The sequence below is a fragment of the Microcebus murinus genome, chromosome 7 (genome assembly GCF_040939455.1).
Source record: "Microcebus murinus isolate Inina chromosome 7, M.murinus_Inina_mat1.0, whole genome shotgun sequence".
NCBI lineage: Eukaryota > Metazoa > Chordata > Mammalia > Primates > Cheirogaleidae > Microcebus > Microcebus murinus.
In genome coordinates this window covers 73,822,308-73,836,503 of record NC_134110.1, presented here as the reverse complement: position 1 = coordinate 73,836,503, position 14,196 = coordinate 73,822,308, and the positions used below count along the sequence as shown (strand labels likewise).

Below are 14,196 nucleotides of genomic sequence, written 5' to 3'. Positions count from 1 at the left end.
TGCTAGGATTACAGGTGTGAGCCACCGTGCCTGGCCCATGTAGATGAATTTTTAAAACTGAGTGATAGTGGCTGAGTATGACTACTGGGATGCTATCCACTCAGCCGTCTGTTCCACACATTTCATACTCAACAACATTGTTGCCAATAGGTCACATTTTAATTAAATAAAGATATGGTAATGTTGTTCTTCTAAGGCACCTCAGAATTTTCCTTTGAGTGGAAAGGAAAATAACATTAAAACTCATGCTTCTAAAAAAGCTATTCACTTGAAAAAATTCTTTGTACTTCAGGGGAAAAACTAACCAGACAAATGGAATTATTCTCCTTATCTTCAAATCAGTACTGAAAAAAAAGGATTCAGGAAAGATGCAATGGATGCTTTTTTATTTTTAATCATTAACTTTTACACAAGATCCCTACAAATTCAGTAGAAGAGGGGTGAGATACAGAAAAAATTGAAGAATGGGAGAGATATCATCAATATATCAAGTGATGCAAAATGAGACTTAAGTTTTTCACCAAACAAAACAGAGCTTTAGTTATACTTAACAATTTTTTTGTGATTTTGGAGCCAGAGAGTGTCCTAGGCACTTTTATATACATTATTTCATTTGAAAAAGAGAGTTACCATAGGAATTTCACCGTGAATGTTTTATCATGTGTTTAATCTTTATCTGGAATTTGGTATGTTTTTTGAAGGCTATTTTTTCTTAACAGTTTGTACTTCTGACATCTGTTCATCACACACGTCAGGGATGCAAATATTAAATAGTAATTGTAAATAGCAAGTCATCTTCTCAAACCAAACCAACCTCAATTTAAAATGTATCAAAGGTATGTAAAACAATAGTCCACTGGAAACAAAGAGAAGTACATAGACATAACGCAAACTTGGAGACTTCACCAGTGGGATCAACACCAGGCACAGGCTGATGGCCATTGTTATCAATGGAAATGGCAAAAAGACCTGAAAAGAGCAAAATTAAAAAAAAAATATGAAAATTAATATATGATACCTGGATATTTATATAATAAAAAATTAAAATATATAAGCTAATGATGGAAAACAGGCTAAGTTAGCTATGAAGTTAGATAAACCTGGCTTAGAACTCAGATAAATGCCTGAGTGAAAGGAGACGTTGAAGACTGTCATTGTCAGTTTGGACACAATGAGCATCTAGCATTTGACTGTTCGTGAGTGGAAACAACAGTCACCACTTGCTGATAAGACAACCACCTGGCAGTAATAAGTTCATGATAAGAACACAAAGGCCCTCTGTTACTCAGGTAAATATTAATAGCTAAATATTATGACATTATAGGCTTAGCATATTAAAAAACAAAACAAATCCAGACAAAAACTTTAGCCAAGATAATCTTCCTATTTTTGGTTTTGATTTTTTGTTTTGTCAAAAAGCCTTTAAGATCCATCTTTGGTACCTGCTTGGTGTTAGGATTGTAAGGGTCCCATACAATACTACCCAATCTAGGGAGAAAATTCAGTAGGTAGTCACTTTCAAGATGTGAATCTATGCCCCAAACATATAACACAGATAGTCACATTTTATGAAACCCTTTAATTAGAGGGTCATTCATTTGGTGCTTAAATCATTAATAATCTCCTCTTAGTTTGTGAAGCACCCCTGAGAAACATAACTTCTCTCATGGCTCAGTATCAACTAGCAAATAATTGAGAGAGGAGAAAAAAGCTCTTGCAAACACAAGCCACTTATATTCAACACTGCCCTTGTCTTTCTTTTTAATGCAAATATATGTTGACTAATATAATAAACACCAATAGTCATCAATGCCAGACCCTGGATTCTTTGCATGCCTTAGCTTATTTAATATCTTCAACATTAATAGGGGGTAGGTATTATTCATTACCCTTTTACATATGAAGAAACTGAGGATCAGAGGTTAAATAACAAGACCAAGTTCAAGTACTAGTCAAGCAATTGGACTTGAGCTCAAGCTCTTAATGATTATCTTGTACTATGTGTTAGTGTTATAACAAATCCATCATCGTTCATTAAGTTCTTTATAATTGTGTCTAATTAGGGTCAGTGATCTAACAAAAGTGGGGGACAGAAAACAGCAAAGAAGAAACACATTAAAACGATGCTTCCTGTTCTTCAGTCACCAGAAGGCCAAAAACATAAAAAAAAAAAAAAAAAAAAATGATGCAGCGTGTGAAACGACAAGGACAGCAGATGTTGGGGGAGGTACCTCCAGGGGGTGCCACGGCTGTCACCCCTGCTCTAGATCGGATCCCCTCCCCCACGTGTTCTCTGAGCATCCTCTGGAGCTCACTATGTAGCGATCATCATACCCTGGTGTTTGGTTCGCCTGACTGTCCAGATGGATTGTAAACTGCCTAAGGGCAGGAGCTCAGTCTTAACTCTTTCTGTGCCCAGAGTACCTAGCAAGGTTGCTTCTCAATAACTAATACTCAAATACACAACAGTTAAGGAAAGAAGTAAAAGGGAAGAGTGAAAAGGAAGGATGGTCCTAAGTCAACCAAAGTCGGTGATGAGGACATTGCTTTCTTTCTCCCAGAGATCGTTCTTATATTTTGTACTTAGTGAGAGTCAAACACCCCACAGAGAGTGCCTGGATTTCAGCCTTGGCTCCACTCCATGCTGTGTGAGCTTGGGCAAGTGACTTAACTGTTCTAAATCTGTTTCCTCATCTATAAGAATGAATAACAGTAGAATTCACCTTTTGTATTTCTGAGAGGACTAAAGGTGATCATCCAAGCAAAGCTTTGAACGTGCTACCTAGCCAACCAAGACTATTCTTTTTTCCTGATAATCAGAGCATTGGGGCCCCCTTTCTCCAACAACATGCTTATGCTACCAAGTTTTTGTTTGTTTCTTTTTCTGTGATTAAGAGGCTATCTCCTCTCCTGTGAAATTTTTTTCTCATCCAGACTGAAAGTCAGTTTAAAGTAAGTAAAGTTTAAAGGTAAGTAACGTTGAAAAGACTGTATTTGTCAATGATGAGCTGCTGTTTCCAGACAGTGGAGGTTATCACCTGAGACCTCACCTTGCCTCTTCTGTTTCCCATCTGCTACATCTGACCCTGACTGAGGAAGACACTGTGTGCATAAGTAGCTACATACGTAGACAAAGTAACCTCTGGTCAAAAGACTCATAATGATCTGTCCAACCACCCAGGGAACCATCTTTCTCTCTAACAAACCATTAAATGGAACCTAAGAGATTTTATATTGAGCAACACCAATCCAATAAAAATAAAAATTGAAACCAAGACTAGATTATTCTATGTGTTTCGCAACTGTTGAGTAGTTAAAACTAAAATCTACTCATTTATGTTCATGTTCTGAGTATACTCTTACATATGCGTACACTCAGTATCTTTCCTTTCACATAGAAAAAAGAAAGCCCATTTTTACCTTATAAGGTGAAGGTATATCAGGTTCCTGGAATCTCCGTTTTAGTATTCCTACCATTGATAATACAGAACAAAAAGAAACCATAAAATAAAGATAGTTTATCAAGTCAATGAGGTTTGTTAAGACAATGGCAAGGGATCCCATACTGACAAGTAGTAGCACAGATACGAACGGAGAGGAGTAGCTATTGAGTGTATGAAACAGCAGAGGCAGGTGGCCGTGTTGGCTGGCAATATATATCACTCTTGCTGATTCAAACACATTAATCAGAAGGTTGCTAAATAGTGAGGCAGAAATAGCAAAAGGAATAACCCATGCTAATGAGGGGAAAACTCGATCAGTCCATGCGATGGCCACAGCATCTACAGAAAGACAAAAATACACAAAAGAAATTGTGTTAGAAGAGAGCTATTAATGATAAATCTTTTAATATTATTTCAAAATGAAATCAGAAAATTTAAAAAGTAATTAAACATTTATTAATAATTTTAATTTTGTTGTTTATTTCCTTATTTACACTTACATAACACCTTATGTGTGTGTCTATTACCCTATTACCCTGTATCATAAGTGGTTATTATTTCATGTCTTCCCCAATTGACCAGGAACTTTTTAAGAGCAAGGATCATTCATTTATTTTCTATAAAACTAGTACTTCATTCAGTGACAGATGTACAGTGAGTTTTTAATGAATACTTGTGAAATGAATTGATTTGTTGAATGGATGTTTGCATGCTTATTTTTTGAAACTAACTTAGGGAGTATTGATAGTTGCCTTCAGGGTCAAAGAAGCACAGTGCAACACTTCTGACACAGGAATGAGCCTTCCTCACGTAATAGTGCAATTTGAAATACTTAACAGAAAAATGAACTATGTAGACAGAGAAAATAAATTACACAGAAATAAAAGTATTTATGACATTTGAGGTTTGTCTATAGACCAGCAACTGTTTTTTTGTTGTTGTTGTTTGTTTTTGTTTTGTTTTGTTTTGTTTTGTTTTGTTGTTTTTTGTTTTGAGACAGAGTCTTGCTCTCTTCCCAGGGCTAGAGTGCCATGGCATCAGCCTAGCTCACAGCAACCTCAAACTCCTGGGCTCAAGGGATCCTTCTGCCTCAGTCTACCAAGTAGCTGGGACTACAGACACATACCACCACATCTGGCTAATTTTTTTCTCTTTTTAGTAGAGATAGTATCTCACTGTTGCTCAGGCTGGCCTCGAACCGAGTATATAAGCATTAGTGAGGGTTGCATATGGGTTGGTCTGCATGTCTGTGTCATGTGTGTGCATGTAAACACTAGGCTCGCTTTTTTCACTTTCCAATGTATCTTGATCATATTGGTACATATGCATTCATCTAATCATTTTAGTGCATTCTCAGTATTCTATTATACAACTGTAAGGCCACGCATGGTGGCTCACGTCTGTAATCCCAGCACTTTGGGACCATTATATAATATAACTATAAGTTAGTTTATCTATTCATTCCATATTGATGGATTGGTAGGTTATTTACAGATTTTTGCTGATATAAACATGCTTTAATGAAAACACTCGTGCCTTCAATCCTTGATAGTTGCCATTCTCCTCACAGTAAATTCTTAGAAGTGGAACTTGTGAGTCCAAAGGTATATATACCTTTTTTATTATAAATAAGGGCGATATTACAACATTAACCTCCAAAAATGATTATGTCAATTGACCAGGAAGTGATTCTAAAATTCCCACTTTATTTTAAAATTCTTAATCACCCCTGTGTACATGGGACCAGCTATTTGCAAGCTGCTATGGACAAGGAAAGCTTCTCAGCTTCTGTTTCCATAGAATTTATCTAGTGTGTTGGATTATCTTGCCCTATGTAGCATGGAACCTTCGAGAACACCAGCTGCGAGCACCCCTGCCAGAGCGTGTGGCAGGGCGTCAGCAACACTGGACTCCTCGGGCTTAAAAGCTGGGACCAGGGCTCCTCACTACAACATTTCCACACACTTTGCTCTAGAGGGACACCTTTTCATCCTCAGTCATAGAATTTATTCACAATAAAGGCTGTTTTTTCATTCTAAGAGAAAAATAATTGAAGAAGCAATTCAGAGCTCTGACATTGACACGCACATAAACATTATGTGATTAATACCACTGTTTCTTTTTCAATGTCAACCATAAGTATTAGAATCTAATATTTATCACAGCTTTGTGTAATACTTTTGAGTGTTCCTCAAATAAAATGTAGCGTCCTACTCACACTGCATCATAGATGCTCTATATCCTTTGGAAACTTTTCACTTCTTTTAGATATACTTGTTTGATTTTAAAAATGCACCCCTTAATCCTTAAAGTCTCTTAATTTAAAAACTTATTTCTTTTTCTTTTGCTTATAACTTTTTTCTATTATAAAAATTATGAACTTCATTAAAGAAAATTCATTATAGAAAAAGCAAAAACATAAAGCAAAAATCACCCACAATATCCTCCCAGCTGATCACCATTGTTAACTATTTACTTTCTGTCTTTTATCATAATATACATCCTGCTTTCTCCCTCATTATTGCATAATAAATATTGTCCCTTTACTTCAAGTATCCATCAACAATATCATGTTTTCAAAAGCTCAGAATGGTCTATTATATGGATTTCTATAAATTATTTATTTCAACCTCATTGGATATTTTGGTGATCTTTCATTTTTTGCTATCATACGTAATGCTATGATGCATTTTCCTATACAAATATTTTTTAAGTGGAATGTGCTGGGTTCTTTTTTTTATTTTAATATTTTTTTAGAGACAGGCTCTGTCTCTGTTGCCCAAGCTGACGTGCAGTGGTGCAATTACAGCTCTCTGCAGCCTCAGACTCCTGGTTCTAAGTGATCCTCCTGCCTCAGCCTCCCAAAGTGCTAGGATTATGGTCATGAGCCGCCATGCCTGGCCTACATTTTTGATTACTTCTTAATTTAAATTGTATTTTATTGCACTAATACAATAAAAATGCAGATATTTGGATTCAAAAACATTAATTCAGAATTTAAAGAAAGAACCTAAGGACTATATGCCTAAAAGAGTAAGCTCTGTAAAACCAAATCACAAGCAGTTAAGATTAAAACACATCATGAGTCTTCCACACCTGCCACAACTTTTGTGCCACCCACGGAATTGTTGCAACCATCACGATACACCAGAGGAGATACTCATAACTGTTTTAACAGCCCGCATGGCCGGGGCACTGGCAGTCACAGCAGACACCAGCTTCACTGAAGCGCCACAGCTGAGCTTGCTGAGCAGCAGCCCCGACCTCGCCCATCACTAACTGTGTCAATATATTCTTTACATAATCAAGGTAGTTAATAAATCACTACTTCTTCTCACCCAGTTTTGCATTTGGTTTGTTCCCACAAACACTCAGAATCTTGACTGTATCTAGTTCACAGGTCCCTGAGATACCCAGTCCCCTGTTAATCAACGCTGCAAGTGGCAGCATCCTGTGTGGCAGTGACATGAGAATTGATAAGTTTATCAGAATCTTCATATTGAAACCTCCCTTAGAGGGAGGTTTTAATAGAGGGGGGAGGAGGGGATGGGTAAATTCACACCTAACAGGTACAATGCACACTATCTGGGGGATGGGCACACTTAGAACTTTAACGGTAGAAAAGCAATTTATGTAACCAAAACATTTGAAATGTAATATTCTGAAATAAAAAAAAAAAAACCTAACCAAACCAAAAAAAAAGGAGAAAAAGAAAACCTCCTTTAGATTCACCTCCAGTGCCTCCAAGGTTCACCAAAACAACAATGACTGCTCAGAAGAGATTATCCCTAAAGGTAAAAGTAATAGGTTTACCTCAGAAGGTGATTTAATGCTGGTTTGAGAATATTATTAGTCTTCCACTTTCCCTGTTTCTCATTTCTTTTCAAATTTCCTTTTATTTCTTGAGTCTGTACTCATTCTAAACTGTATATTTAAGATTTTCTTATTCTTTAATTCTTGATTCTATAATTTGTTCTATAAGATAGTTATTTTTTAGCCAAATTTCCAATATGTTCAGGGCCCTTTGCCACCATATATTTTAGAGTTATTTATGATAAACAACTACATTATTTTACATATTAATTATATGCATGAACTGAACATTAGTATCTACTTTTCTAACTGCTAATATCCTACATTTTAAAGTTACCAATCCTGATGTCACCTAGAAGAACATTTGGGAATCAAATGTTTTGAAAGTGATAGTAGATATAAGGACTGATTACCCAGTGTCTGTCTCTCTGGTGAGACAAGATCATGAAAGCAATGCTAATAGTTTGAATCTGGTCTGTACCATGCACCAGCACTATATACACACCTTTCCATCTTATCAGAAAATGTATAACCATGCTTAAATATGATTCTCCCTTCCAAGCCAATTCATACTCTCTGGCCCTCTGTTACTTTAGAAAATTACAGGTTGATTCTGTATATAGAATAATGACCAGTAAACAGCAGTGGCAACTGATAAAGTGATACTTAGGATGTGCTGAAAGGACCAGCACTTCATTTACTGCCTTAGCCATGTGCGTACAGACCTGAAGAGATAATCTCCTTGGGCGTCAGAACAGTCAGGAGGGAAATGTTGAGTAGTAAATAAAGTATAGTCACCAGAGGTAATGCGGTAAATATGATTCTGGGAATTGTTTTTCTGGGTGTCTTCAGCTCCCCTATAACATAAAAGAACAAAGTCATCATTGGTAAAAAATATTTTTTTTAATTTATCTTTAAAATTGCTCCATGTGTCCAGTATTGGGTTGGGTTCATCCTACTCACTTTACTACCACCACCACGCACGCGCACACACACACACACATACACACATAACACCACGTTAGAGGATGGCGACATACCTGCCCACCCCTAAATTGGTGCTAAATGAAGAAAAGGGGAAATTTTTCTTCACTTTCTCCATAGACAGCAAAATTTCTGAAGAAAGACATGACAATGAAAAATGCAATCTGAGCCCAAAGGCCTGTACCATTCGAGTCTGTTTTCAGGGACTAGGCCCTGGGTTTGGGTGGTAGGAAGACCACGGTGAGCAAAATATACATGAAGTTTAACCACGAGAAGGGGAGCTACATGTTAAACAATCACATACATAAGAGTTACCATAATGACCATAGTAAGTGTTCATATGAAAAGAAAAAGAGTGCAATGGGTATAAATCATGTGACAATTTGATAGTTCCCTTTGCTACCTGCATTTTGCATATGGGCAGACTGGCCTTTTTCAGTTCTTCAAATATATCATTCGCCTCCTTGCCATAGGGTCTGTGCTCTGATATGGAATGTTCTTCCCTTTCCTAGTTGCCTAGCTGACCTCTACTCTTCCTTCAGATCTCAGCAGAGTCCTAACTTCTTCTGGGGAAATAGGAGAGGAAACTCCTTCCCTGGCTAGCAAACGTGTCCTGTTTGTTACATATTCCCGTAGCATCTACTGAAAGGAGTAAGAGTCCGTCATAACTTCTCTCTCCCTGTAGGTTCTTACCATTCTTTCCTGCCAATATTAAGTGCAAAAAAAAAAGAAAAGAAAAGAGATCCTGATTTAGTATTATATACAGTGGATTTTCCAACACCGTCTTATTTTCAAATATTGTCCCATTTGTCACACCACTTTCCTCAGTGTTGCCATCCTCTGAGAATTACTCCTCGACACAAAGAAACGAACATCTGCAACCCTGTGTGTACAAGGGGCCCCTGCGCCCTGCCCGCTGGCAGTAGAGCAAGCATGACCACCTGACCCACGGGAAGCCAAGCCTGGCCAGCACACAAGAAAGTTTCTCTCAAGAATTTGAACCAAACATCAACGAGACTAACAGAATCAAGAGAAAAGCAATGTACTGGTGCTAGAAAAGAAAAGAAAAGAAAAGAAAAGAAAAGAAAAGAAAAGAAAAGAAAAGAAAAGAAAAGAAAAGAAAAGAAAAGAAAAGAAAAGAAAAGAAAAGCAAAGCAAAGAAAAGAAAAACAGGGTGAGAAATCTTGTTTTTTTAATTCCTAGAGCTTTCCTATTTCCTGTTGCTCCTAAAGATTAGTTGCTCAGCTCTTCCTTGAAACACAGCTGTATTCTTCCAGTAAGTTCCCCTTTTATCAGTTAAGCTAATGTGCCTTGGTTTCTCTGTAACTTAAAACCAAATCTTCCTGACTAATAAATATCTATCCTTTGACATATATCAAATTTCTTTCTTTCTTTTTTTTTTTTTTTTTTTTTGAGACAGAGTCTCACTCTGTTGCCTGGGCTAGAGTGCTGTGACATCAGCCTACCTCACTGTGACCTCCAACTCCTGGGCTCAAGCAATCCTTCTGCCTCAGCCTCCTGAGTAGCTGGGACTACAGGCACAGGCCAACTCACCTGGCTAATTTTTCAGATTAACTGTACTTTCCTCTGGGTCTTTTACTCATTCTCATTATGTATTTGATTAATAGAGAGGAGGTAGAGATTAGAATTTAATTTATAATAAAGGTTTATAATAGCCAGACAGGTAGTGAATATCCTTGGGTCTTGAACATAAAAAATGGGTATTCCAACACCATGCAACATCAGCTGCCTACAAATCACCATTTGAAAGGTAAAAGTGTTACTTAGAACTGGTGTTACTTAAAATGTATTTAGTAAATTAACAGCTCCAGCACACATGGAAATTCCTCCAGCTCTAGTTTACTGCCAGCTGCTTGTGAGGAATTTCATCATTGCTTGTAAGTCAGTAAATCCTGTAAATCTATGTGCAGCTGAGAATAATTATCTCACAATGGAACATCTCTGGCAATGGAACAAGTTGAAATTGGCCTAAATAAAAGCCAGAGAGATCTCTTCTATCCTTACAGGAGAGAGACGATGGAAAAGAGAGAGAAAATTTTGCTCAGCTAGTCCCTCAAATTGCAGCGACCCATTTAATCACAATCCATATAAAAGACTAATTTCCTCACAGCTTTCTTTTCTTAATACCTTATTCTCCAACTCGGTGCACACTGACTTCCTCTTGTGCTCAGAGTTCACCAAGGACCTTTCACTTTATCAATGAAAGTGTTCTGATCAGTCCTCACATTCCTCAACTTCCGAAGCATTTACCCAAATTGATTACCCTCTCTTCCTGGAACCTCTGGGGATTTTCCTTCATGATTCTCTGAGCCTCCTCTGGCTTCTTCACTGGGTCTTCTTCCTCCATTACTGCCTAAAAGTTGGCATTGTCCAGTCCTGGTCTCCAATCCTATGCCATTTTGTTCTTCTTCTGTGTAATTGCCTTAGTAAATGTATCATTATCAAGACCCTCAGAAGGAATCATTTTGCAGTCACCCAAGACTGCATGCCGTGTCTTATGTCCACCCTGCATACTTCTGGCCACAGCTTCACTCCTATTTTTCTACTGATGGAATTTTTTGGATTCCATTCAAATTGCCACCTTTTCCACTCGATGATAGTGAAAATCAGCCTTTCCTTCTACTGAATTTTTATAGTAGTTATATTATTCCTTATGGCTAGTCATTAAACACTGTAAGCCATTATTTGCTTATAAGGAGTAAAATTACAGTGATTTTAAACCATGACATACATTTTTCAGATTAAAAATAATCCAGAGAGGAGAAGATACTTGCCACAGTGAGTAAGTGGCAGAGGTCAAGATATCCACAAAATCTAGGACTTGTCTCTTCTACTAGACTTAGCCCTCCTTAGGGCAAAGACTACATCTTACTCATCTTGAGGCCCTGGTACAGAGTTTTAAAATAAGTAATTGTTTAAAAAGATAGCTTCTGCTCAAATGATTTAATGAATGATAGACACATCAATGGAGGGGCCTAAGATTAAAGAAAAATTTTGTTCCAGAGTCAATAGTTGGCTTCATATTACACTTGATCTTAGCCAAAAGGCCAAGAAGCAACAACTTCATTTTTAAATGTCAAGAAAAAGAACTAGTAAAGTGGTTAAAGTTGCAAAAAAAATGAAATAAAAGAATGTGAACAGTCCTAAAGAGGTAGAAGGGAAAGGATAAAGAGTTCAAGGGAAGAGACTGACTTTGGAAATGAAAAGAGAAACACTTTTGTTCTGAGACCGAAGTGTAGGGTTTTAAATCCAGCCTCAGAGCAATCTAGAATATTTATGATTCTCTTCTCTTTAAAAATACTTAAGAGCCTAGTCCAAGTGCAAGGCAAAAATCAGCATCTGTTGCTCTGCCCTGAGGTTCTGAGTGAGCCAGTGCAGTGCTGTTCCACCTGGACAATCACGTCAGCCACCTGCTGCCCAGGGCTGCCATTGCGGACAAGGGGTCCTGCTGTTTCAGGAGTGCAGGGAATTGTTGTCTGGAGGATGGGGACAGGCAGGGAGCCTCTTTCACAATTCTGCAATCATGGTTACAGGTGGTGGGCCCAAGTATTTATCTTTGCAGTTTGGCTGATTTGCCATTTAAAAGCATCCAAGATTGCCATAGGATGACTGCTCTTATAATGTATACGTGAAAATTATGGCTTTGTCATTAATTGAAATGCTCCATGTGATTTTTAGCCAATTGGCTCCAAAATCAGTGGTTGCTTTGGCAGCATATATACTAAAATTGGAATGATACAGAGATTAGCACTGTGCAAGGGGAACATGCAAATTCATGAAGCACTCCATAAAAGTGAAAAGAAAAACCAACAAAAAAATCCCCCAAAACCAAAACTCAATTTGTATTATTACATGAACCTTTAACATTACATTCATCAATGAAAGAAAAATAAGTTATAATAAAATATAATCCTCAAAGTAAATAAGTGTGTCACACCCAACCACCACACAAACACAGTCTGGCACTAGATCATTCCTGCATTTACAGCTTCATAGGTAGGGAATAGTTTCCCAACCCCAGCATCCATCCATTAACAGAAAGGAACCTAGATTAACACAGAGGTCCCCTATTTGTTGTCCCAGAAAAGAAAGCTGGAAAAGAGAAGTTGTCCAATCAAATAAGTATTTTGGAATAAGCAGGAAAAAAATTGAGAGTAGATGACAAGTGCAAGGCTGGTATGACATGATTTACAAAGTCATAAGGAAGAAAAAAACATGAAATCATTTAGTTAAGATAAAACTCAAAATACAATAAATGCTATGCATTTCATGTTGCATAAAACGTCATGATTGAGATTTTTTTTCCTCAATGCATTGTTAATTACCTGCTATCAATGTGAAGCATCCCCCGCCTGAATACGCAAAATATCCTTGGAAGACAGCTTCTATAAGCCGGGAGGCATCAGGAAATTCACCATCAAAAGCATTCTGAAACCGTGCTACATTCTGCTTTCTCCCTCTCACCAGCAACACCACTCCACTGAGGGAAATGAGGCCAAGAATGGACATTTTCAGCGCTACGCTAGCTCTCTGAAGCCAAGTCACCCCTTTCACACCACGAGAAGTCAGAATTCCCACAATCCACAACATGGCTAGAGCCAGGCATTTCTTTGACAGCTTTGGGGCAGAGCAGCTGGGATAAAAAGGCTGGATGCCGTACTCAGCCAGGAGCTGGGCTTGGCTAGCGATTAGCCCTATCACCACAAACACAAATATCCAGAGATACAGGAAAGCGATCAAGGAGCCGAAGCATCTCTTGATAAAATAGTAATTAGAGCCGCTGCATGGGAAGTTTATACCTATCTCCGCGTAGCAGAGCGCTGTCATCATGGACAATACGGCACAGCCGGCCCAGACACACAGAGAGAGCCCCACGTTCATGCTACAGTACTGCAACACCCCTTTGGGGGCCACAAAAATCCCTGCACCAATTAGATTAGTGATCAAAAAATTTGTGCCCCAGTAATATCCAAACACTCTCCTGAGCTGTATTTTCTTCTCTTTATCCATTGTAATTGTAGAGTTTTAAAATTCTATGTATATTACAATTTCTGAATTTTCCCGCCTGTATTGCTCAAAAGGATTTTTTTTGTGGATTCTCTGAAATGAAACAGTTCTGTCCTTTTTGTTCCACCTTCATTAAATGTAGCCTGGTTTCAATAATTAACAGAATATATGTGACATATTCAATACACTAAGATTATTTGGAAGGGTTTAGTTTGACTTGTCTTTTTTAATTATTACCAAAATAATGCATTCAGATGGAAAAAAGGAAATCCAAGAGGCCAGGGATTACAGTGCAAAGTTGGAACTTCCTGCTCTACTGCACTGCCTCCCAAATGCATCTCTGTTCTTATGGCTGGAAACAAACATTTTAAACTACCTATGGCTTTAGATCTTTTTGGTGGTTGCCTGCGTAACTCTAAATCACGAGTCCTCAAACTTTTTAAACAGGGGGCCAGTTCACTGTCCCTCAGACCGTTGGAGGGCCAGACTATAGTTTTAAAAATACTATGAACAAGGCCGGGCGCGGTGGCTCACGCCTGTAATCCTAGCTCTCTGGGAGGCCGAGGCGGGCGGATTGCTCGAGGTCAGGAGTTCGAAACCAGCCTGAGCAAGAGCGAGACCCCGTCTCTACTATAAATAGAAAGAAATTAATTGGCCAACTAATATATACAAAAAATTAGCCGGGCATGGTGGTGAATGCCTTAGTCCCAGCTACTGGAGGCTGAGGCAGGAGGATTGCTTGAGCCAGGAGTTTGAGGTTGCTGTGAGCGAGGCTGATGCCACGGCACTCACTCTAGCCTCGGCAACAAAGCGAGACTCTGTCTCAAAAAAAAAAAAAAAAAATACTATGAACAAATTCCTATGCACACTGCACATATCTTATTTTGAAGTAAAAAAACAAACGGGCAAAAACACCTGCATGTGGCCT

At 38.1% G+C, this 14,196-nt stretch overlaps 1 protein-coding gene and 1 pseudogene across 1 annotated transcript; one reads left to right on the top strand and one right to left on the bottom strand.

Annotated features, from left to right (window-relative positions):
• Positions 1-299: 299 nt before the first annotated feature.
• SLC7A13 (solute carrier family 7 member 13) lies at positions 300-13,276 on the bottom strand. Its single transcript, XM_012774245.3, has 4 exons — positions 12,587-13,276; positions 7,982-8,113; positions 3,421-3,782; positions 300-969 (listed from the first exon to the last, which is right to left on the bottom strand). The coding sequence occupies exons 1-4, from the start codon at positions 13,269-13,271 to the stop codon at positions 703-705; spliced, it is 1,446 nt and encodes a 481-aa protein (XP_012629699.2). The 5' UTR covers positions 13,272-13,276; the 3' UTR covers positions 300-702.
• Positions 11,963-12,056, top strand: LOC142872051 (uncharacterized; annotated as a pseudogene).
• Positions 13,277-14,196: the final 920 nt, after the last annotated feature.

What these genes read in the sequence shown, in the direction of transcription:
- SLC7A13 (XM_012774245.3), bottom strand. Translation starts at nt 13,271, where the DNA reads ATGGATAAAGAGAAGAAAATACAGCTCAGGAGAGTGTTTGGATATTAC. An exon ending in ATGCTTCACATTGATAGCAG is followed by an intron (nt 8,114 to 12,586) that starts GTAATTAACAAT and finishes TTTATGTTATAG; the next exon opens with GGGAGCTGAAGACACCCAGA. An exon ending in CAAGGAGATTATCTCTTCAG is followed by an intron (nt 3,783 to 7,981) that starts GTCTGTACGCAC and finishes GTCTTTCTGTAG; the next exon opens with ATGCTGTGGCCATCGCATGG.